The sequence below is a fragment of the Pleurodeles waltl genome, chromosome 1_1 (genome assembly GCF_031143425.1).
Source record: "Pleurodeles waltl isolate 20211129_DDA chromosome 1_1, aPleWal1.hap1.20221129, whole genome shotgun sequence".
NCBI classification, from domain to species: domain Eukaryota; kingdom Metazoa; phylum Chordata; class Amphibia; order Caudata; family Salamandridae; genus Pleurodeles; species Pleurodeles waltl.
In genome coordinates this window covers 906,164,899-906,191,446 of record NC_090436.1, presented here as the reverse complement: position 1 = coordinate 906,191,446, position 26,548 = coordinate 906,164,899, and the positions used below count along the sequence as shown (strand labels likewise).

The window sequence follows — 26,548 nt, the reverse complement described above, 5'->3', positions numbered from 1 at the left end:
ACCAATGTATGGATATACTGGAATCTCAGTTCAAAACAGGCGTCAAGTAAGTGTACATAGAAGCATCCATGGAATGCCTAATCCTGTTAGTAACTGGAACTTTACTTCCCTGTCATACATGGGGTAAGCCTGTTCGAACTAGGCCTAGACCTCATTTTTAAAGTTCTGAGCGGGACTATGTTTTCATTTTCCTCTTTACATGTAGCAAAAACTTCACGAATCCGTTTTTCGCGGGGAGTCACCTCCTGCCTCGGCGAGGTTCTCTCCTGGACGGTTCCACTAGACTCGAGATTGATCCTTTTACAAACCACAGACTGACTCGGTGGAAACAGATACAAACGGGCACTCCTATCCCCGGGACTAACTACAGCGAAAAGAGACATGGAAAGCAGACTGTGCCCCCTACCCCCCTCGACAGCATTGGAGCAAGATTAGACCACTGCATGGGGCTCGAAATTGAGGTACGTCAGGCAAGGGGATGCCCCCAGAAGCACCCTAAAATCTGGCAGGGGTGGGCACACATTACAGTGATAGCACTCTGGAGCCTGCCCGTATCCTTAAACTCTTGTGTGGAAGAAGGGGTTAGAGCCTACGGGACTCACTGACCCCGATATCAAGAACAGCCTTCTACTTTTAATTACTGAGATTTCTGGGAATTAATATTTGGTGGTGGGGAACCATATGTGCATGTTTTATGTCAATGTTTTTTATCTGTTCTATGTCTTACTTTTCTTGTATTCTTCCGGCCAAAGGGGAGGTCATCTCAGTAAAAGTTAACTAAATATGTTATTAAACAAATACGCACAAATGAAACACTTTGCGATGATATGTTGTTTTTGGTAAGCTCCAGAGGAAGCCCCCCCAAAAACGCAAATGTTCAAGCTTCTTCCTACCTGTAACTCAGTGAGCCTATTAAATTTCATATGTCTATGATTGTTTTGTGCATAATTGACGTTTACTGTCACATCCGGGGCCCTTGGGGCAAACAGCGATGAATTATTACACATTTAGGTGAGGGTGTTATTAGGCTTTATTCTGTATTGTAGATTTGTTGAGCCTATGTAACATTTTGATCACCTTATTAAGCGGACTATGGTTTTTGCGGGTATTTGGCTCCTTCTGGCGGAGAGCCAGGCCTGCTCTGCTGACTTGCTTTGGCTGTCAACTGGGGAGCTGTTCTAACACAGACTGCATTTTATGCTAATTCATTGTATATTGGGATTGAACAACTATATTTTCGCCATCTGTAATGATTTCGAAGCATTAATTAAACCTTCGTGGTTTCCAATTTGCATCTGACTCAAGAAGGCTTATTTCAATGTCCGCTATTTGATTTGTTTATAATCTCTATCTTTCAACCTTATTCTTCAGGATAACCCTCCCACCCCCATACTACACTTTATCTACGATAATCTGATAATATAGATAAATTCCACACCATACAAAGCATTCAAAACCACAAAGAAATATTATTAGTTAGAAATCGGTCACGCTGGAGTAAGTGTAGATGAGGCTGCGGGTAACAGCGCCTTACCAGAGGCACTTTTGTTAACATAGCTTACAGATGCGTTGTGTATCCTTGCTGTTACTCCAGAGCACTAGAATGCTTTGGGAAATGTACAAAATGAGTGCAAAGTCCAATCTGTGATGGGGGAACCCCAAATCTGATTCTTCATTCCTACCTCCCAGAGAGCTGCGCGCTCTATTGCATGCTAGCCAGAACAGCTGTATTCAAGCTCTTCTTGAGCATGAAATTTGGTTAAAATCTCAGACCTAATATAAACAATATTATGTAAAATAGGATCCAGGACTCCAGGGGTCTTTCTTCTCTTCAAGCATCAGCTCTTTTAAGACTCTTCAGGTGAGCAAGTGTTCAGTTGTAGAGCACAGGGCTGTGTGTGTGTCCTACTTGGAACCAAGATTATGTTGTACGCTAACCCTTACTCCAGCAGGCTTCGTGAACGGTGCACAGAGCCTTGCATTTGATTATTTCCTGCTCTGGGAGCAAATGAAATTGGTTGAGGAAAGCTTTGATTTGGCCCTTCTCCTAAAGGATGAGGCACGTTCAGTTTGGATTCATAGCCATTTGATCCTAATAACGAGTTTCTTACACGGACCACTATAGATGTTTCGTTGATGAAGGTGAACGATCATCAAGACTCATCTGCTCGACTCAGTGGGTGTTTACATTTTGGAGAACAGCCATGAAACAGAGGGGATTTTTCTTAGTTACTGTGGAGACATACATACTATCCAAAAGATCACGAATACTAGGATGGGCTTTATGTTCGAGACTACTTCCATGAATACTAATGATACCTTTATATAAGAAGTTCAGCTAATTAAAATAGCAACATAATAGAACAAATAGGTCAGGAAGATATAATTTATTAATCAGACTAAAATTTGAGGAAATGCCACCTTTAAAAAAACGTCTCGACTACAAAAATATGCAAAGCGATTAGTGCTATAGAGCTATGTAGTCCAGCCTAGCAAACTACTATTCGCATAGTTCATTTAAGTGACCACAATCCCCAAAAGCACCCATACAGGTATGCGATTTCTCAGTGATGTGTCCGTTGATACAGTGACAGACAATGTGAAGGGAGACACACCTGACTATAACACATGAACACCATATAAAACCAGCAGTGAGTGTTGAGCTCTACCACTATCAGTGATTCAGAGGCAGCACAATAGGTGAAACCGCAAGAGCACCCCGAAATCAGGTAGAATGCAGTCTGACTCTGAACGCATGACTCATTACTATCCAACCAAATTAAAGATATGCTTCTCTGGCAGTCTAAGTGAAATGTACAAATGGGGCCGCCGGCCTAGTAACTCCTTGGGGTATAAAACCAAGCAAGCATAGGCAAGCAAGCCCAGAGCTCCCACTGAGTATGGACTTTACAATGCAATGCAACACGAACAGATGGATGTGTGTCAAGGTCAAGCACTTGGGTTATCCTCTGCTCACAGCATCTGACCATTGCATTTACAACGTTTTTATCTTATGGGCCAAATAAAAACATTTTGCTTTATTGCACTTATTACAGGACAACATCCATTTTCACCAAGGGCACCCTGTTTGACAGGTTTTACTCATTATATAAGGAGACCACACAAAATGCACAACCTTAGTTCTGAATTGGTAGGTCGGTTTATGCTAATTAGGGAGGTCATGATGTCCTGGCGAAAGTCCGGTGACTGCACTATAGCTAGGACAGAAACATGTTCACCAAATGCTAGTGAGAAGTTGTGCCCTAAAAAACCACCAATGACACCCCCTACTATAACTGTTGCACTTTTATATGGTAGATCGAGACACTAAAATAAGAAATACTTTTCCACACTTAATATAATTTTTAAAAAATGAGGATCCTTAATACAACTAAGAAAGCTCTGCTAGTTGCTGGTGAAGGAACACCCCTCTACCCCAAGGATGAGGCATACCACCTTGTGTGGGTGAAGGGTTGCTTCCATTTTTAGTAAGAAAACTGCCAGAGCAACTAGTGAGTTGCAAGAGTGTCCCCTTCCAATAGGGTTAAATCTACACCTTTTTTTCCTAGAGCTACTGCCTTAGGTAGTAATATAGATGAGTTACGGAAGTATCGGAATAGCTCTCAAAAAGCCTCTTTCCCTCTTGATTATTGAGCAGAATTGACAATGGTTTTGCTTTGACTGAAGGTTACTGTGATGTTAAATGTGTGATAGGTGGGTCTATGTGTCTGTGCAATGCTACGCTTTTGCATAGTGTACACTCAAGTTTCTGAAATGTAAAGCATTGCAATGTTTCTTTGGGCACATCTCTCCAGCCAAGAAGCTACAAACCCTCTACTACAAAAGATTGGTTAGTGGGTGTGAGGCCCATCATTCGAAACCGTCAGACCTGTGGGCCAATCAAAAAGAGAACTTTGTGGTGAACTAAACAACGTGACCAACTGATACTTCTGCATATCCTTTCAGTCCCCAAAACACTACTGGGCTTACTTTTATGTTTTGGGGCCTTAGGGTGTAGGTCCCTAAATCACACTGCTACATATGTTGTAGGTACACCGAGTTGGAGCGTCGCCCCACCTTGCTTCTGCCCCCACTTTTACATGTCCAATCGTTTCGGGCTCTTTCGACCCCTTGCTATTAACTCTTTGTGTAAACATCATCATGGAAGACCCTTACCCATCCCTCTTCACCATCCGATTGGTTTAGGGCCTCAGTGGCAAAAGGGACATCTTTCCTTTCAAATGAAATCTGTTTTTATATATCTTCCCTCCAAGTCACCTTGCCTCCCCAATAAGAGAATATGGTGTAATCGGTTGGCAAATCACCACATCTAGAACATCATCATATGTGGAAAGGGAACCACTCCAGACCTTTGGAGCCGAGTAGCAGCCTTCTACTCACTTGGGGCCCAGGCCAAACTCACATGTGCACCCCCAGGTAAACTGTAAACCTGCGAGCGGACCACAGCCCTGCACTGCAGTATGTGGGTTGTCAGTACAAATACTCTGCGACACAGGCCCATGATGGCAAATACCTATTCCACTTATACAGGAACGTGTATTTCCATTTGGGCAGTTCCAGACAAGCAAGTCTCTAATTTGTAGATAGGTGGCCGCCTCCCTCTGGGCAAACGTGTAATCCCAAGTATTCAGTTAACATTTCATGACTTTATTGTCCAGGACTTGAACTATGTCACATGCCATCTACAGGGTAGAGACACTCCCTCTGAAAGAGGATACAAAAAATACCTAACTAAGCTTTTTCTATGCATCAGAGGCTAACACTTCCCTCCTTCAGGTGTTTTGAGTCTCAAAGTCCCGAAGGTCTTTCTTCGCACATAATCCTAATAGACAACTGTGAACAGGCTCCTCTTTATTCCTGGTCCATGCTGAATTATTTTAAGGTAATTCATATTAGAAAAAAAGGCGATTTCGTCATTGAGGCAAATCGCAGCACAATTAGAACTGAATTTCTGTGACGTTCCTTCCTTTTAATCACTTTGCTTTGTTTACATTGGCAACCGAAACAATTATTCTAGGATTTTTCTTCAGTGACAGGCTGCATTCTGGTGTTAAGAAATAGCACAACTAGCCACCTACTAACTCAGTAACGAAATAATACAAGTTCAATAGGGTTACATAAAGTAGAAAGCTGGTAAGAAAGTAAATACAAGAGCCAATAGGTCTGGCCTTGGCAAGAATGCTATGCTCTTAATTTTTATTTCTGCAAACACATGCAATATGCAAAATAAATCTGGCAAAAATTAAAAGTATATAAATATAGGAGAGGTCTAGCAGTGCAGGCAACCAGTCCTGGCAATTAAGCACACTCCTTTTCAGGCATCTGTGCATGTGATCAGGAACATGTGATCAGGCAAAATGGCGCTGCTCGCAGTGCAAGGCAGCCAATGGGTGAAGCAGGCTGACCCTTTGCCCCATGTAACATGAGGTGGAGGGCAGAATAAAAATGTGAAAGGCACTTGAAGAGACACTTGCTAAAAAGAGCTGACTGAAAGCCACGGTACGTGTATGTGTATTTTTACAGTGGATCTTTTGGAAGACATGGGCCTGGCAAAACAGCTAAAGCCTTGTTTAGCCAGACCTTTAAAAATAAATACATAAAAAAAATGAAGATTACGATCCAGTACAGCTCTTCTTCATGAGGTCTGACAGTACATCCACATACCAGTCCAAAACCTATTCCTGTTGCACGTTGCATTTTAATTAACCATGATTATCCTTTCATGTTTAATCCCCAACACTTCCAAATAAAGCTACTCACAAGCTCTATATACTGACCATAATCCTGCAGCCTTTTAGCAACGTCAACAGCTTCAATATTTGCAGATTTCTTGAACGGTCTTGTATCCAAAATGAACTCATGCGCAACATAACCTACAATAAAAAATAATAATAACTGGCTCGAATATAGGAGTAGATTATAAATTAGAAAATAAATAACCACGACCACTTCTACAATTGGTAGCACATATGAGAAAATGAGCATAAGAAAAAGTTTGGTCGGAAGTGGTTTTCTTGAATAGCGTGCACAAAACTTCATTACCTTTACAAGTACTTCACAACATAATACAAGGTTAACACTAAAGACCAGTGTATATGACAAAGCTTTTACAAATGCTTACTTGAAACATTAAGGGCACTGCGGTGTATCCGGCTGCAGAACTAAAGGCCTGATTTAGATATTGGCGAACGGGTTACTCCATCACACCGATGGTGGATATCCCATCTGCTGAAATCTAAATCCCATTATATTCTATGGGATTAAGATTTCGCCGTACGGGATACCTGTCAGCTTTGTGGCAGAGTAATCCATCCACCAATACCCTAATCAGGCCCCGAGATAGTTATGAAACAAGGTGAAAAGTGTTCCCATAGCAACACCTGGTAAATGGCATTCAGTAAATATCAAAAGAAGACTATTTGGGTTGTGGGTGCGGATGAGTGAAACTGGGTGCAAATTGCATGGATATCTGGCTTTAAAGTCGTGGACATTGGTTGGTTTCCCACTCTGCCACATTCAGCTTGCCTACTTGGCCAGGTTGAAGCCCTTTGGGCCTCTGCCAACTGCCTCAACACCAATAGAACACGGGAGCAAAAGAGTGCAAGACAACTATCTAGAGCTCCGAGGTGGTTCTCGACACATGGCAATTGCCTGGAGTTTCCCCCGGCCTGCAGTGATCGGTGGACCCACCCAACGTAGAAGCCCCTTTCATCTGCCTCTTGGGTCAGGTTGTCCAAGCCATGGCATCTCATAATAATAATACACAAGCCAAGACTATCTCCATCCATCCATCCATGAAATGCTGTCTGGCCAGAAACATGACCCAAAGATGTCCCAGAAATGTCATTACCATGAACCCAGAGGCACCTAAAGTGAAAGTTACCCAAGGAGACATTCAGCTGTTAAAGCATGAATTCATGTCTGAACTTTCTTCTTTGCACTAGGACCTAGCCAAAAGTATCTCTGAACTCGATCATAATCTACCGGAAGGGGAAACAAAACGCGACTAGGCTGAAATCTTTATAAGGCAAGATACACTGGCAGAATGTGAGTCAGCGCTAAAATCCTAACATACCCTCCTAATGGAAAAGCTTGAAGACAGTGAAAACTGGTACAGGAAGAAAAATATCCAAGTTCATAGCCTTAAATTTGGACATTCCCTTTTCGGACTTAGAATTACTAGACCTGGTTTTATGCCATTTTCCATTTTTTATGTACTAATCAGATCATCGAACAATAATACTCATGTACTCGTTTCAATTCACTCCAAAGCCTTGCTAAAACTCAAAGGTCGAGCAAGAGCAAAGCAAATGTGCCATATGGAAATGTCCATATTAAATCTTTGTCTTAATATTCACCACATAAAACGCAGATACTAACTGCTTAATAATATCCTTGACAAATGGTGACTACAAATAAACATTGCCTCTTAACATTTACAAATGCATTTTGACCACTGGAGAATGCTCTTGTTACAAACTAATTATGATGGACGAGTTTAAAGATGTAAAGGTCTTCATTGCAGAACTCTTCCACAGTCCCTTACTATCTTAATGTCTGTCCTGAAATAAATCTTTCTGGTGGCGAAACCTGTTTTTAGGCCCACCCCCTTAAACTTGAAGCATTCCACACCTCCCAGTAGAAATAACAGATGGGAAGGCCACCACAACTAGTGAAGCCACAAAATGCAAAAGATGTGTTCGAATTACAGGTCACACATGTTTCATTTCCTAGCAGATGGCTCCCAGAGGAGAACCGCTGATATCTTGCATAGATTTTCCTTCTCGCTATTCGTAGGAGTAGGCTTTTGAAGGTGAGGTCAATGGCTAGCCCCAATCAAAATTTACTCTATATTTGGAAGGTTAATTTGGGAAGTACTCTAAGAAAATCTAAAGGAAATCCACCTGCCAGGAGGTTTTACTTAACACATTACAATGTGTTTCTTGGTTTTTGCTAACAGTTGCGTACTCCCAATCTCTACAACTCCAGTATATGCATCTTATGGTGGCCCGTTTCTTTCCTGGTGAGTGAAATTATGAGCATTTTAAGGCATAGGCTAATTTAGGTCAGTAATTGAACATTTGGGAACAAAGTTGTTTCCAGTCAGTGAGACACGTCCTGTTTGCTGAAGCAAAGATCAACATCAGACTGAAAGAGGGTGTTTTCATTCTACCTGCATCTTTTGTAGGGTTATTCAACAGAAACTGGACTCTTCCTCAGATGCGGCTATGCTTAGCCCAGTGACGACTCGTCCAACAGATTTCCGGTCTTATGTTTCAAGAGGTGAGGGTCAGTCCAGTCATTTGCCCACAGTCTACCAGAGAAGCTTAAGTAATTCTAATCCTTTCTCGAGTTGGGGAAGCAGAACTGGACCAACCAGCAGAGCCTTGTTAGTCACTACAATGACTTGTGTTGGTAGTTTCTAATCCCACTGCTCGCGCCTGAGTGGCCACTGCCATCATCTGGGTGGGGATTTGAGTCGGAAGCGCTAATGGCAGTGGGCGAGATAGGGCTGGGGCCAAAGGACAAACTGGTTGCGCAATGAATCAAAATTTCATTTCTAGTCCTGTGCCCCATGGCCTTGCTAACCTAACATACAAAGAAGCTTGGGACAGCGGGAGGGGGTGCACCCATATCCCCACATGAAGAACGAAAGGAAGGTCTTCACTAGTAACTGCAGTACATGAAGAAATGAACAAGAATGCTGTATGGAGTTTATTGAAAGGAAAATAAGCCTGTATTCGTAAGATGTTGTGAGTCAATTTGGCAATATATGTGAACGTCCACGAAATTACAGCTAATGCTCCCGATTAATACTATATGGAAACACAGGGCCAGATTTATGGTATGTTCTGTGGCCCACATTATTTGCTTTGTAAGCAAGCCATGTGATATCAGTTGTAATGAAATGCAACTTACCTCCGGTACCCCTGAAAACCACTTTGTAATGAGATTCTAGTCTCCTTGCCATGTAATTGGCATTTAATATGGCAATCTCTGTAGCATGTTTGAGACCTTTTGCACCCATCATCTGGAATACAGTAAGCAGTAATGAGAAACTAGTTATCAAGTTCAGGGAAATATAAACAACTAGTGTACTCGATCAGTATTACTGCAGATGTAATATCGAAATAAGCAACAAGATCAGAAACCCTTACAATGGCTCAAGCTCCAAGAAGCAACGGATTGTGAATATGTAATCTGCACAACAAAACATATTGCTGTTGAACGTTACGGCTGTTATACTAGTTAAAGAGATCGCACAACCAACCAGTGCAGAGAAACATAACGAAGTGCGCCATTCAAATAGGTTTTGGGATCGAATAAGCTCATGCCCAAGGTGAGATGTTGCTTGGCACAAACACCGTTTCCCACCGTATTACGAAAAGTTTTCTGGCAGTGGCAAAGTGTGGCAAGAATGTCTGTGCATATTTGTTGTGTGGCATTTTGTTGTGGTGGTGATGTGTTCGGTTTTCCTGTGCTGTTTTTGGACTGCTTTATTGTAAAATGATGGCATGCGTTGTACTGTGGTTTCTGCCTTGCATTGCTTTGTTGTGCTGTCCACAGTTACGTTTGAATTGCTTTACGTTGTTTTGTGTATGCTATCTTTACTTTAGGTATGTTCAGAAATGCTGGTGCATGTTTTCGACAGACGCAGCACATGCCTTAAATTCCCTATGACAACCATTTACCACAGTTTCAGCTCTAACAAAGAAATGCATCGGTCAGTTCAAAACGCTCGCAGAGACTAGTCCTGGAGTCATCACTTGCGTTGCTCACTAGGGGTTCGCAGGAGAATGTTTTATAACCCGGTTTAAGCAGCCCTGGTTCCCGAGTGTGCGTCTCCATCAAGGCATTGTTGCCTCGCCTGCATCTTCGTTGTTTCACTATAAACTTAAGGCTGTAATAAAAGGCGACCCCTGATGAACCACATCACTTTTGACGCTTTGTAGTGTTCCATACTTTACCTTTTTTTTTTTTTTTTTTTATTAAATAACGTTTTCTTCATTGAAACCACCTCAAAAATTACTATTCAGCACAAATGAAAACGAATGCACGGTAACTTGTGGTAATAAAAGCGAACTCTATTGTTATTACTGATGAGGGCCCCCATCGTACGAAGTGACCAAGGGACCCACCTGGTTCAATGCTTATGTGAAGGCCCTCCCCTCTCCTCTCCTCGCATTAATGGAGCCGATATAGCAACATTGCCAGGACTACACAGAAGTTCCAGACTTCAAGGGGGTGGGGGTAACGTTACTGGAGCTTTTAGAAAAGACTAGTCTAAGTACAAGAGCAATTAAAGGGGCAGGGAGTGAAAAAGGGGGTCCATGTCCAGCTAGTAGTTGAGGGGATGGTGTACCCTTAGGATGAGGATCGGGGTGTCAGCAAAGTAATCAGTGGAACCTGGATACGGGGGGGTAGGGTAGTTGGGGGGCAGGTTGGACGGGTGGTGGGATGAGATGCTAGGAGCGAAAATCGAGACAGTCACATGGGATGTGGGAGAAAGAGTGTGTGGTGAGGAAAACAAGAAATAAGACTTCTAAACAGTCTAGTAACAAACTAGCCACCCGGAACTTTCCAAATAGGGGGTATGGCATGCTTTGAGAAAGTCACTTTGGCGTGGAAAGGTTGTCATAATGTTCCAGTATCATTTTTGGTTCTTTCTGGTTGAAGCTGAATTGGGGGTCTTTGCAGTTACGGTACAAAACATAAGGACAGACCCAAAAGTGCTGGCTGGATTGCTTGAATTAATCTGGCCAGTAGCAGTCACTGAGCCGCCCACCCGTCGTCGATGTTCAGCTCATCCGCACAGTTAGAGATGAACCAACGTGTGCAAGTCCGTCTTGGCCCTGCCTCAATTATCATATGGTTGGTCTGGTCTCTCTCTGCAGGACCACAGTGAACAAAACCGATGGAGGTGAATGCAGGTGAGAGGAGATACCAAAGGCTGAAATTAACTCAAACGAAAAAATGCTGTAAAACTCATGATGCTACGGTAATGCTAAACTATCAGATTTCACATTACTTCAACAACAGCCCAACAAATCAAACAACCCTGAAAAAGCCACATTCAACGCTCAACCCTCATCTACAGGCGAGGTATCCTGAGGAACACACTCTGCGTCATTACAAAATGAGGTATTACGCCAGTAGGTTTTCCAAAGTAGATTGCACTAGCCAGGACCTGTTGCAGCACACTGGATACAGATAATAAATTACCCCTGCAAACTCTAAGCAAGGAAACCCCCTTAAGCTTGATCATGAACGCACCTTGATATAGGCCCAGGATATTGGTAGGATGGAGCTGGAGCCCCACGGCGCAGCACTCACGGTGCCCAGGGGGCTGGCATTACTGTCCACCTGCAGAGGGATGACGGGGTGGCTGGGAAGGTACGGAGTGAGATGCCTTTTCCTGTAAGGGGAACAAAAAGAGAAGAAATGTCAAACAGAAATCAGCAAAATGGAGTTCATCCTTGCAGCCACTAAGTCTCACGTACCCCTACAGCCATTCTCTCACATTGTCAGGAGACTCGGTCATAAAACCAGTTCAACACAACTGCAGTCTAGGTCCCCATTCGATGGGCAGGTGGGGGAACTTTTAATACTCCTACAGTCCAGAGGCTCGTCAGCTACTCAGTCAAACAAGCGGCTTCATAACCTGAACATCTAAGATGGCGGGTCCCTTATATAGTTACACTTGGATTACAAATCATTAAATAACTGGAAAACAGATGCCCGGGGCCTGGAGATTCAGCAGTGACGTCGGTCTTTGCTCAAGTACAGGTGTAGAGCCGAGCTTGGTCTTCAGGTCTGCATGAGGATGCGTTCTATGTGTATATGTGTAACAAGGTCTTATGTAGGCTCCGCCCCCGTTTGGCAGCTTTCTACTGATGTGTACTACAAGAGCTCTTCCGTGTAACCCTAAGCCTCTCGGGGAAGGGCGGGCCACAGGAAAGAGGGCTTTTTAGAAAAGCGGTTCAGTCATGATTTGCTTCTGTGGTACAACTCCTGAGAGGGGACAACACAGAAGACGGCTACTCACCAGTACAGGAACATGCACAGGTTCTTTCTAACAGAAAAACATAGCAAACGTGTGGGTGAGGTGATCCCAGGAACTGTCGTATGGGGAGGGTTTGCTTTCTAAATGCTGTAACCAGAACCCAAACATTCTTCCCATTCGTTAAATCCAGCTAAGTAGAAGCCCAGATACTGAAGAAGGGAAGAACTGACTCTGAACACAGAGTGGTGCTCGGATTAAACAAAGTGGTACCCACGAATGTAGGGCAATGTTTGTGCCAAACTCAAGCAAATGAAAAGGACTGAAGTATGGGTAAACCTGTGGTCATGTCACTCAACTGTGCCCAAGCAAAGAAGGGCTAAGCAATACCCTTGGCCAGTGCTTAATTTGAGCAGGTGGTTGCTGGTTGGGCCCACAAGACTCATTTGTACTCATCAGATACTGGCAATGAGGAACAGAGGGAAGAAATAAAAAAAAGAACACAAACGGGAAAGAAGGCAGAATAGAAAGACGAGTAGTGTCTGGTAGTGGATTAAAGAGGCTTGAAGTGAATTCAACACTAACCAGCCTTGGTATTTGGGCACCAGCACTCAACCTTTTACACATTTTTCACCCACATTGTCCCTCTAAAATAAAGGCTGCCTGACGCAAATCAGTTGTGACCCTGATCCTCAAGGGAGCAGTCGGTCCTGAGGTACCAGGCGAGGCCCCCTCGAAGGGAATACAAGCAACTCCAGATCAGCTTTAGATTATTTTTGTGCTAAATGAAAAAAGGCAACATAAAGTACAGTGGAAATTGATATAATCACTGGAAGGAACCAGTTTTGGATGAACCAGTCATGCTTCACTCACAAACTTATACCAGATGTGTAGGATTCATTCCCTGGGCTCAGAGGAGTGTGATTACATTTTTATAAAAAGTACTAAAGTAACTTTAGCAGCAAGTACACATTTTCAGATGCAACAGACTCAAGATGAGTGTGCCACATAAGATACTAACACTCCAATTGGTCCCATTCCAGGTCCCCCACCACCATGAGGGATGCAGAAGGTTTTGTGAAGGTTTAAGTGCGAGACGTCGGATCCATAGTCACCAGGACGGCATAACCCCACCTGTCAAGAAAAAACAAGATCTCAATGAAGCAAAAAGCATGACCAAAATAGTCAAAGGGCATGTTTATTTGAGGATATGGATGCCACATAATTCCACAAGTTGTTAGAGAAGGCAAAGGAGTGCAATAATGCGTGGTTATTCTGTTGCTCTAGCTTTTATGCTACTTACTGGACTATTCAATTTGAGCTTTGTGGCATTTTGTACTATGCTTTTAAACCTCTGATTGAGTTGCTAGCACGTCAGAAAAGGTCCTCGTAGATACCGTCTACCTGCAGATCACAGTTACAATGATCACATATGACAAGATGCAACTTTGACATCAGCACGCTCCCTCAAATTGAATGGAATGTGAGGCAGCGAGTTGATCGAGGGATTTCGAAGAGCTTATCAGGTCAGTCTGTCCCCTCACACTGCATCTGATGTTAATGAAGGCCCTCTGCATCTTGCACACTCAAGAAACAGATTCATCAAAAGTTTGTTTTTAAAATTATGAATAAAATACTACATTTGTAAATGAAGTCTTCAGCTTTAAAAAAATGGCTGGGTACTAGTTTTATGAAGAGCTGAGTTTTATTTATAAATGTTTGTGAGCAGCTCATTGTGATGAGATGGTAAAAGGAATGTATTTCTAAACAGAGGAACTAGAAAATCACGTTCATAAAAGTAGAGGGTTGTGATTTAAGGAAAGGGCAAATAATGTATTTCTCCGAATCAGACATATCCATATTTTACACACAAATGAACATTTATTTATCCCATAATTCTGTGTGTATTGGGCTCAGACAAGAGAATCAAAGTCAATTCAATTACATAGTTTGTCTGAAATAGTAACTTGTCCAAAACTTCACAATTTAAGAGAGCATTCAATAACTTCTCATTGCCTTGTTGTCAGCCTTGGGGCCTACTTTCCTCTGACATGGTACAAAAATATCTTACACATATCAAAATGATTTCTTACGTTTGAGTTCAGATGTGGGCTACTTCTGTACTGAAAAAACATAGCATGCAAAAAAGGTAATTTGGAGGAGAATTCATTACTATATTCACGTTCACACACAACAGTTCTACTGACATTAAATGAAAATAAGCTGCTAACTATTACATCCTTATCGTATATTAAAGTGTTTTAACCGTGATGTCACATTGTAGTTCCCTGCCCTCCTGCTTCTACCAACCTGTGGCATCCTGAAACGTACAACGCTGTGCAATCTGCTTCGGTCTACCTCTGGCCTACTAGTATGTGTGTCTTCAATCCTAGGTGTTTCTTCAAGTACGTTAAAGGGTATCCTCGTTGACATACTACTGTAAAACAGCATGGTTCTGACTAGTGACACTGTAGGGGAGTGGCTCCTTTCCCAACACGACAGCTCGCTCTATTCTGAATTTCGGAACAATTCCAGCACAATACACTGACCAACTTCCTCCTGGTAGGAAGTGAGCGCATAAAATGAAGCTGTCAATGCTCTGCACTACAGCTTGCCAGTGCGTCACTTCTCGTTGGATTCATGTTGATCTTACGGCCCTTGTGCACATTTGCTACCTTTATACAGGTGCCTGTCCAGAGGTCTTTCTGCCAAAGCTGTTGCAGCATTCCCGGATTTCATTTTCCCACTTCTAAGTCCCCAACCTATTGCCAATAGGCATTCACACACCGAGGGATTGCGAGTCCGTTTCATTATTAACATGAACGACACAGCATGCTTGGAAAGGCCAGTCAATAACATCCCCTTGAACTAATTTCAGTAAAAACAACAGCATCTGTGAGTTGAAGGAAAGGCAAGATATCGAGACAGAGAGACTGATTGATTTTTGACAGATTTGACATCCAAATTCCAAGTAACATTTTTCCTCATTTTTTTTGATGGATACATCTTCAAAGTAAAAAGGTGAGCAAAATCATACCTTTGGGAAAAACGTACAAAGAGAGATCTACTGGGCAAAACGAGCCAGAAGAGCTACAAAACAATGTAAACAATTCTTGTATTTACATCAAACAAATGAACTCAATCATTCCAGTAACATGCTGCTCCATGTTACTTACAGTCGGAGATTCAGCCATCCCTCAATAGGGCAAAGAACATTTGTTCCACATTCTAGGGTGCGCGGATTTGTTTTTGATCTACGGAAGGCTGAAATTCCCGGAGGACTAGCAGTCTCATCCATTTGTGAAAAGTAGATCTCTAGGGGAATGGTAAGGAGTGAGATACTACCCTCTCATGATATCTCATCCGATAATGCACTCTGAGAACCAGTAGTGTGCCCGAGGAACTTTCAGCAGCCAAACCCACTGTGAATGTGGTTAAGCTAATGAGCACCAATGTTCGCAGTCTGTTTCCAGGCATCTTCTAGTAAGAAAGACAGGTATGAACGCGCTCCTGTACCATACAGAGTTTAAGATGTAACAAACAAAAACAATCAGCCAAAGTACACAAAATCCGTATTTTGAAGCCAACTGTCAGTAAGGTCAGCTGGTGTGGCATGGTATTTTTTGTACTTAATTTCAAATTCTAAACAACTATACATTGAGTAATGACACGTGCAATTGGCATTTCACAGACCGAATATAGTCCTGACATACAAAACAATGAGTTGCGAAGAAAAACATTCAGGGCTACAAGGATGCCCTCAGGGTCCAGAGCATTACAAGCTGTTCTTACAGTTCCGGATACGTCAATTACAGGGTGAACGCATCTCCGCTGGAGAGGAAACACGCCGACACTCTCTGCGATCAAGTCACTGCAGCACTCTGGGGTTTCCAGCTCCACGTGCATGCCGTCGCTCAGAAGTCCTGCAATTCTTCCCCGACCGCAGGGCACTCATAGTAAAATATTTTTGATAGGACATTGCTCGGGCAGACGGAATTCCCCCCTGGTGGCATCATTGTTTTCACCTTCCAGCAGCACCCCCTACTCCCTGGCAGTCGGTGTCTCGTTGTGACGTCACAGATGAGCCAAGGGTGGTCGCCACGTTTGATTGAGACGGGGAGTCTGGCACTCAAGTGGAAAGGGGGTATTGTTTACATCAATGGTGACTATAGACCAGCGCCGCTCGTTCTTCATATTTACACAAGCATTGGCGCTTAGTAGACCCCATTGTGTAGCAGTGCACCATTAAAACAGTCTTTACTCCTAGAAAGTGCCAACTTATTATTTAGTTACTTATCAGGTGCTTGACCGCGTAACATTTATTCTTCGCTTTGTACCATCTGGGAGCAAAACCTACATTTATTGATGATTAGTTTCTTGTGGGATTCAGTAAATGCGCTGCAAAGCGGCCTGATGACATGTTGGCATATCATAAATCTAAACAGAGTAATGTGGCAATTTATCGGTTTTGTATTTGCTGGGAATGCATAAAGAACTTGAAAACGCAAGTTTAATTTGAGATACATTTTTGTGACCACATGGGAAATTTTGCAAAAATGCAGTGCTTCCTTTCAACACAAGTTTTTTTTCACCACACACCTGTGAAACGCATATCGTGTTTAGTTCAATAAGAAGCTCATAGAAGTTTATTCTATTCTTAAATAGACGATGTTCATTTTGAAACTGGAGTGGGTGAATGTAAAGAGGGAAAATTAGATTTTCAGAGTACTATTTTAAAGGTGTATTTAAATACATAAAAAAGAATTTGATGGCTGCGTGCAATTTCAATATTTAATTTCAAATCTATTTACTTGATTTCCGTCAAGCACGCTGAAATATCCAGATAATCTCACAGCATTGAAGGGGTCACTTGACATGGGAACAGAGCTTAACGCAGTTAAACTCAAATCCGTCTGTGACCCAGATTTAAAAGCTGGCAAAACAAACTGGTTTGGTTCCTACACAATCATGACTGTTACAGTCCAGGGGAAAAAATAAAATAAAAAATTGCAACACTCATTAAACTACGGCTTGTCCAGGAAAATCGGCATCAGGTGGCACAGTCGTAGCTAAGGCTACCAGATGACTATGCGGACCAAGGAGGCAATGCCCCGATCAGCAGATTTACTTTTACAGTTCTCTGTTTTCAGGTGAACTTGTTCGAATGCCTCAACTGATGTCACCCAGGACCAGCGGCAGCTCATCTGTAATGGCGGAGGAGCATCTCCCCACTGCTCAGCGGCAGAAAATGAAAAATACACTTTTCATTCCCTGGTCGAGTGAGCCAATGCCGCGAGTGTCGGGTGGGGTGGGGCTGGGCCATCCTCCTTGGACAGCAGGGGGGAGGAGGAGTAGTGGGCACTATAAGTGCGCATTCCAGTTTGGCCGGTTGTCTTAGGCCGGCCAAACTGACATGTGGATTTACAGTTCTCCAACCTAGCTGTGTTGTACAGCCGGGTGGAGAAAAGGCACAGACTCCCTGTGCCCGAGGTAGCGTTAAACCTGCCGGCTTAGGTCAATCCCCATGCTGCCCTCATGCTGGGTAATAACATAAGAGCAGTGTCCGGATTGGGTGGGGAGTCTGGGAGCCTGTGCTGTGTGGCCGAAGGAAGCAGAGGAGCACTGAGGCACTGGCAGTAGAAATGGGTGCTGCAACACCAAGTTCTTTTTTTTGTTTTAATTATCTTTTCCCCGTGCTGCCCCACCACTTGCTTTTGCCAGAAGCCACCACTGCCCAGGACTACAACTCCCATGTTGAACTAGGTTAAACAAAAACCCAGAAGTGGAACACTGTGCTTGAAGACATGGGCACACGGAATAACCTTAATCTTAATCTCAGCTCAAATCAGACTGCAAAACCTAATTTAAATTAAATCTAGAATTTCTCTTAAATTGGCAGGACAAGAGGTGGGTTTTAAAAGAGGGCTAGGATGCAAAATGGAAGGACATACATCTGAGTTTCTCAAAGCATTCCTGTTGAATCTCATCTCACTTATCTTTGACAGACTAGTAAGAGTAGTTTTCAATGATGCATATAATGGATCGATCACCTCTTGTTAGGAGCTTAGAAGCCTCATTAGTCACAGCAACAGGAATACCTTTGGATTTGTTGCCCCGACTAACATTACTTGGAACATGTAAGGCTGTGGATCATACACATTACCAAAAAATAGTTGTCAAAATGGGCTATATGGTAGGTAAGCGTGATATTGCTAAAAAAATGGAGATCTGAATCCTTCCCAACACATCAGACTTGGGAAATGGGGATGGGAAACTGTAGGATCACTGAATAGGAAGTATATGAAGGAAGAGGAAGCATGAAAAAATATGAGGCGGCTGGACCCTGGAAACAGTTCAAGAGGGGGTGTCATGATCAACACATTTGTTGTAAAAGACTAAAATACACAGGCCGGATGATGGGGAGAACTGAGGAAATGGTGAATTCAGGGTACAATTTTGTGCATGAAACTAGGATGAAATGTGTCCCCCGAATCCAGCGCAAGACCTCTGGCGGCAGATCCTTCTCCTACCTCGCCGCCAAGACCTGGAACGCACTCCCAACCTCACTACGCCAGACCCAGGACCTCCTCACCTTCAGGAGACTCCTCAAGACATGGCTCTTCGAACGATAGCAGAACCATCCCCCCCCCGCGCCTCGAAACCCTAACAGGTACATAGCGCGCTTTATAAATTATTGATTAATTGATTGTGCTGCTGGGAGGGATTTAGAGGTGGTGGAGGTGTGAATGGGGTATTTCCAGTGTTGGTTGTCTTGGTATAACAAGAAATGCAACATTCGAAATTAAAATATAGAAAAAGAGCCTTTCAACTCCATCAACAGAAGCTCAAAATCCACATCACATCACTCACACAACTGTAAACCAACTAGATAAAGTTATATCAGTAGGATGAAAGCAATCCCTACCTGAGCATTCATGTTTGCTCCATCCAAGTAGACCTGGCCACCGTGTCTGTGAATGAGATCGCAAACATTGCTGATATCTTCTTCGAACACACCGTAGGTGGATGGATAGGTTATCATAATGGCTGCCAGGTTTTCTTTGTATTTGTCCACCTATAAGACAGAATGGAGATATCAAAAACATGTGAATCACAAACATGCTCTGTGGCCAGCCCAGATACAGAATATTTGTTTTAAGATTGGAGAGGCCTCTGCTATCTTTGACAATGTTGCTGCTTTTTCTTCACATCTCCTTAAGGGACTATCACTCAGAATAGGTTCGGAACAGCCTGTTCTGCAGTTTCAGTGCATTGTAAGTTGTTATCTTCAGAAGGAAACCCTCTGCTTGGGACTCCACCTGGTGGCCAGCTGACCTCCGCCCCACACCTATCAAAACTACCCCCACCAGACATTTGGAAATCATCCTAGACGACAAGCTAGAAATGAGGACTCAAGTAAACAATGAACTCTACCTGCTTGCACATCATGAAGATGATGTGGCAGATCTTCAAATTGCTACCAGAAAACACCAGGAAAAGAGTTACCCAGGAGCTGATTACCAGCAGACTTGACTACGGCAAAACACTGTGCGGGAATCAACAAAGCTCCTGAACAGGCTCAGGGCTATCCAGAAAACAGAAACAAATCTCACCCTATACCTACCTCACTGCACCCACATCTCAGAGAACCCCACTGGCACTCCATAAACAAAAGGCACCCAGGTCAAACTCCACACACACACACACAAAGCATTACACAACATCGGCCCTGCACTTCAACCTACCTCCCAGGCACGTCTGCTAAGCTGGGCTCTCACTAGCACACATACTCTGCATCCATAAAGCAGGAAGCTGTGCCTTCTCCTACCTCTACTTCAAAACAGAAACAACCTCCCTCACCACATCAAGCCTCATTGCTTCTCAAATTCCACAGTAAGCGGAGGACCTGGCTTCCTGAATAACATCACCAATATGTGATTAGTGCGGTATACAAACATACAAAACCTAACATCCTCCTAACGGTAGGTAAAGTCACACTCTTGCACCCGCTACTATACCTCCACGTTGTCATTCGGAGTACTGAGATGCGTGGACTCTGCAGATATACAGAGAAAATGAAGTGGGAGCCTGCTCTGAGACCCACATGCTTGGTGTTCTGTTTCTCAACCAGTTTTTTTCCACTTTCTCCTTTGCATCTCCCTTCTTGATGGTCAAAGTGAATCTGCAGCAGCTGTAATGTGGGAGGTTCTGTAAAGCTCAGTGCCCCCTCTGGGACCAGTCTCCAGGACGCCGGCCTAAAGAACCTACCAATCCAGGTTTATTTGGCTGGATGATGTAAAATGCAGCTATCCCTTGTGTATATTCAAGAATCTCCTTTTTGTGAGATTAAGGTGCCCCAGCCCTTTTTTTTTTCATTTTAAGCTAAAAAGCACAGGCATCTCAGGGAACCAGTCTGATGCCTGGACAGGGTAAGCCTAGAGAGGACTCTAGGAGTCTCAGCCTGCTAACCCTTTCCACGCACAAAGAGGTATGACCTGTAACTCCACCCCCTCCCAATTGACCTGCCTTGTAAGGACTTTATCACCAAACTGGATGAGGTAGAGAAGTCACTCAGGGTCTTTGCTTCTGACAGACTTTATTTCCAACATAATGAAGACTCAAAAGGCAGAATGAGCATATGTAAGTGCAAAAATGGCAAGCTTCTCTTGGCAAAAAAAAATATCTAACACATGCTTTAACAAACTGAGAGGCTTAGGCTAAGCTAAGCAGCAGACTTGTGCAGCTGTTAATAGGACTGAGCCAAAGGTCCCAAACCATAGTGGGCAACACGGTCTTTAGTGGCTTCATTGAATTTGCTGCCTCCTCGTTCCCCCAAATCTCGGGAACGCTGCTCCATATCAGAGTCCAAATTAGTAAGAAGGCCCTGGGCCATAAACAGAATAAATGGGGAAGAAGTATTAGATGGAGTGCACTGTTGTGAAGCCAAACTCAAACTACATTGGCATGTGACTGTCAGGCAAGTGTTATCATGAACTACATTTTTGTGTGCAATACTCTCTCAAAAATTTGAAAAACAAACTAAAGTAATATTTTGACGACATGAATATCTTCCAAAAGGGAAATTTCACATTAGTTGATTATCAAGTATTAACATATCTTAAAGAGAAACATACCGGGGGTAACTGAAAGAGCAAAAACCAGCAATCACATAAAAAGTACAGATGGGAAGAAAGCCAAAGTAATGAAAAGTTGGAATAGCAAGAACATGTTAAAAGGCATTTTCCATCTTTGATGTATTACATTTTGAATGGGATAAAGAGAAATGCGGACAGCAAACACTAGTTAGCCGTTACATTAGAGCACCAATACTTGCCATGGCCTTCAGGTGAGCAATATCTATATTTCCATGCTTATCCACTTCTACAGGTTGTATCTTCATGCCTGCCATCTGGGCACTCGCTGGGTTTGTTCCATGAGCAGATTTCGGAATGAGACAGACCTAGAATTCACCACAAACATGCTAGGTCAACCACAGGCCATAAATATCCACTCTTGCAATGCACATTTAAGGCACTCAAAGTAACAAGTGTGATATACCAATGTAACAATTGTAATTTTGCATATTAAACACTTAACATGGAACCATATGAAGATAATTAGATAGTTTCCAAATTAAGCTTCCTCAAGAACAAAAAGTACCTCTGGAACATGTAGGTGCAACAGAAAACTACAATGCAACAAGCAAAGTCCCAGCTTGGTTCTTCCCACTTCACTATCCCTCTTTTTATTAAGCTCCTCAGTATCTAACTTGTTTGGGCCCTTCTAGATAATCATGTGCACAGCAAGGGCTCTTTATAAACCTTCATACCTTGGTGGCTAATGAGATGCATGACTACAGCAAAGGCTTACCAGCTGATGTTGAAAACAGTGGCATGCAGTGTCATCAACTCCAAATAAACATTTGCAATGGGTAAAAATCAAAGCATTAGGTCAATTAGCAAGCACTTGTAATAACCTAAATCACGCTCGCCTCCACAGCGTATTTGAAGCTTTTGATGACTTAGTACATTTCGCTCAGGTTCTTTGCTAATGTTTGGAGTTTCAGTGAAAAGCACAAACTCACTTTGTATAATAGTCTATGTGGATGACATATCCCCAAGGACAGGCAATGTCTTCCGCATACTTTGCTTCTTTTTCTACTACGATGACAGCTTTAGTATGATTTCTGTACTGTAGACCAGTGTGTGTGTGATATTTCCACAGTTTAACATAGCCAAAATGCATGCACTTTTAAGGGGATACCCACTAGTTTAAAGTCTTCGAGTGTGCGGAGCAGAGCCAAAGTGCTACTTCTTAGTGCAAAGCAAGACACCAAGGGAGGGAGTTGGAGTTTTAAGAGGTAAACTGATGAATACAATTAAATCAATGTTAGACCAGGTGGGTTTTTGGATCTTTCCTGAACCTGGTGGACTCTTGTACACAGTATATGTAGAAGCCCAACGTTTGGTTGGGATTTGTCCAAAAATACACACTGAACTACGTGCAGACAGAATGCAGTGCTCATCAACAAGTGTGGACTGTTCAGTTCTGTTGAACGTGCTTCAGTTTTAGGAATTCCGTAAATGGGGACTAATGTGAAGCTCTTTTCTGGAATAAGCTTATTTTAACGTTAATGTGAGGTGTTTTGGTGTAAATTCGAGCATAATTCAAGCATAGTAATCGAGATTTTACTTTCCACCCATGCCAAAGTGCAGGGCTACACCATGAAGCACGTGAAGATAACCACAACAGATGGCAAACTGTTCAATGTGGGGCTTCAGCGACTGTTCTTTGTCAATTAAAATTCACAGTGAGATATTCTGTGCTGCAGAACACTCACACTTTCAAGATTATTTCAATCAGGCAATAAATGATGGAATTCAGCTAGACATGTCTTTTTTTGTTACATCTGTCGCACTGGAGACAATTGTGACCATAAAAATCATCAACAACAGCTATTGTAATTGGATAATTTCAGCAAGGAGTCTTCTGAAAACATTAGATGGTATCGAATGTAGGGAAGAACCTGGTGGGACTACTGTTTAATAACCTCAGGTAACTAATCTGGCATAAGGACAGAGGCAAGAGCACGGTCTGTTGTCCTCCCGGCAGTGATAAGTAGTTTAACAATGACGAAAATTGCAATCTGTTCATGTGCCAATACAGGATTGCTGATTTTTAAAATATTGTTACTGCTTTTCATTTTACAAATGAGCAGAATCTGGTCAGAAAACCATTTCTTCCAGAAAGCGCCTTTAGAACTGCTGTTCAATCCATCATGCTCTTGCATATGGGTGGAGGATATGCCCTGCTCCACTGCTTTCTAGACTGCTCATTAGCACCATTAAGAGATGCTACACGCCACTGCAGGTCTCAGCCAAGGCGTGAAGAAACAATTACATCACCCCCCCATCCTGATAGAGCACCACTGGCTCCCGTTGAAGGCTCGTACCATCTTCAAAACCAGATGCATCATGTACAAAGCTATCAACACCAGCTCCCTCTCTTATCTTGTAGACAAGCTTGCCAACTAGGTTTGTTAGCACAACCTCAGCCAGGGCACCAAACTACAGACTAAGAACTGTAAAATACGAAAAACCAAGGCAGCAGGCCTTTTTCATCAGACACCTACGATCTGAAACATCTCCGTATCCATCAGGACTGCTCCAATTTAGGAAAGCATTGAAGACTCGCCTCTTTAAACACCACTACATCCCAAAAGCCTTAACCTTTCGTAACCTGTCATTCAGCGACATTATGCTTGTACTTGACCCCTCCTTTTTGCCCGGTGTGCACTCTAGAAATTCTACATACAGGGCAAGGAACTTCTTAGCGGAGTTACTTGACCATATTTAGGAGTGTGCTTAGTTCTGAAGAGCATGGACAATAGGACCGTCCTTTATTGATACTGGTACATTGTGTGGTGCAGCAGAGTGGAAGCATAGTCTGCTTATGAGAAGGCCTGAAGATTTTAGGAACACTTGTGAAGATCCATCGCCATTGAGGGTGTTGAGGGTATATTTAATTTGTACACGGGTAAAGTGACAATTGGAACTAGCCACTGTTCTCCACAGGTGCACATTATTTGCTGCTGCTACATAAAGGGTCAACATGGCAACCCAGGCTTCACACAATTTGACAATGTTAGTATTTGCAGTAGCAGAAAATACCATATTGCACCAACACCTATACATCTGCTCATTCGTACAAAAATGTACATATGAAGAAAATGACAAGTAAAGCTGAACAAAACTGGAATACTGTATTTACTACTTTCACTGTGAACACTACATAAACAATTTAATAAATATATTGTGTGGTTACATGGACTCATATTTTCTGTGCATGATCACGATCATCAAAGAAAGACAAATGAAAGCTTATTCTGCTATTCCCTGTGTGAGTTGTTAAACATCTGCTCTTAACTTGAGCAGTAGAGGCACAAACGCCAGGTAGCCTTCATATTTTACTACACTATTTCACACTTACAGTTCGGTGGTGTTCTCCTTTTCCATTTAGATAAGCCTTAATTGCAGCCAAGCCAGTATACTCGCCCTGGGCCCCACTGGTGAGAAAGGATACAGGGGATTAAGTTTCAAGAGATTTGCATTCCAACATGTTAACAAACCAACGGATCACATCCTGTATAAAAATATTTTTCCCGGAAGAATGTCCAAAGGAATCTAAACATATGTGGCAATGTCAAGATCTTCATAATGTATTTGAATCAATCAAGAAGGGCGTTGGGAGGACTTTGGAACTGACACATGGCAAACTATGGGCAAGGGTGGTACTACATTGAAATATTAAATTGTGTCTAAATCTGGATCAACAGAAGACTTGCGCTACCACCGGCTGGAGAATGGTGGTTAACCAAGGTTGACTATGTCGAGAGATAGATTTGATCGGTCTCTGCAAAATGACCGCACAAAATTTCCATGGCTTCTTCAGCGGAGGAGATTCATTTTGAGTAGATAGGACACCACATATTTGAAGCACACTGAAGCATTGCAATACATCCAACATAACCTTGACAGATTAATGAAAATATTAGGGTAGAGAAGACGGATACTTAGGAAAGCCACAAAATTGCAGATTATAGAAATCAATATATTACCAAGAGGATTACAAGAAACCCAAGAAATCTACTACAAGTATCCATGGACTTCCTTTGTACTCATCTCACCTTTTGCCTTCCAGACTGTATTTTCCATAACCAAAACACCAATATGATGACACAAATTCTCTTGGGCATCAAATCTTTGTCCACAAAGGATACAATTTATGTTTTTCTCATTTTGAACGATTAGTAAATTGTGCAGATTTAGTCTTGAAGATCACAAATTCTTCTGTTAAACAATGTTACTGTCATACCCCAAAAACAGGTCAGATCTCTTCTAAAGGAATGCAACTTAAATCACTTTAATCTCCATAATAATAACCATGTCTCAAATCATCTTTTATACAGAGGCTCACTGAAAAGTACAGCTGCCGTACAACTAGCACCATACTTCAGCATTACCAGTCTAAAATTCCAATCTGTTTTCAGACTGAGATAATACACAACACCCTAGATGATAACTTGTTCCCAGATAATGGGAATACATATTTTATTAATCTGTTAACTGTCTTTGCGCAGTACAGCGCAATAGGCAATTTGATACCACTCGCCATTAATTATAATCAGATTGCATCATCAGAATGCTTTTAAGTTGCATGAGCCTGAGCTGGTTCTTGCCTTTTCATTTGCAAAGCTCACAACTGGTGAAAAAAAAAAAAAAAAATCACTTTGATCCTTGGCTATCCTTCTTCCTTATAGGGAACTCAAGGCTCTATTGTGGCGCCACATCTCTTCAAATCTGCAAAGAATCAACAGGAGCCCCAAGAACTAACACCGAGCATCTCAAACCATTGATAAAAAGATGGCATCCATCTGCACCACAAGGGTTCAACTTAGAATTACCTCTTCCTGGAAATCACACCTGGATTTCTAGAATAAGAGACACATTCCTCCTGTCACCTAAAATTCTAACCAACACAAGACCGAAAACGTCTATCTTCAGAGGCAATTCTTCCAAACTTCACCCAAAAGTCTATTAGGTTAGGGAATGAACCACCCCTAGTGCTACAAGCAGACTCTACAAGCTTCACACTGGATACCTACCTATTTTGAACCTTGCACTTTCAAAACCACTGAAATTGGCCTCTACCAACCCAGTTAATTTACAGAAGGTTAAATGTCCTTTCACAAGGACACTTTAGACCAGCTTTAAAATTCCTCACTCAGTCACAGCTAGCTGAAATGCCTCCTATTAAGCACTGAAAAACATTCTTTAACTTCTGTTAAGCAATATTAATGTTGTTCAATGTCTCTTGAAAAAGGAGTTAAGAAGTCCAATCACGGAAACTGCATCCTTCTTCCAAACCCGTTCCTACGTAGATTCACTTGATCCAGCTCAAAACTCGTTATGTTCATGATATGTTGCTTACACCCTCCAAAAATAGCCACTCTATTTGAAGACATAT

At 42.5% G+C, this 26,548-nt stretch overlaps 1 protein-coding gene across 1 annotated transcript in view; it reads right to left on the bottom strand.

Annotated features, from left to right (window-relative positions):
• The window catches only part of GLDC (glycine decarboxylase), a 183,823-nt gene that overhangs the window by 30,592 nt on the left and 126,683 nt on the right, over positions 1-26,548 (bottom strand). The window contains exons 16-22 of the mRNA XM_069230125.1: positions 24,512-24,587; positions 21,357-21,482; positions 18,948-19,097; positions 13,044-13,156; positions 11,296-11,437; positions 8,941-9,052; positions 5,799-5,894 (exon numbers count right to left, since the gene is read on the bottom strand). Of these exons, the coding sequence (XP_069086226.1) occupies positions 5,799-5,894; positions 8,941-9,052; positions 11,296-11,437; positions 13,044-13,156; positions 18,948-19,097; positions 21,357-21,482; positions 24,512-24,587 (815 nt within the window). The remainder of the gene's footprint in view (positions 1-5,798; positions 5,895-8,940; positions 9,053-11,295; positions 11,438-13,043; positions 13,157-18,947; positions 19,098-21,356; positions 21,483-24,511; positions 24,588-26,548) is intronic.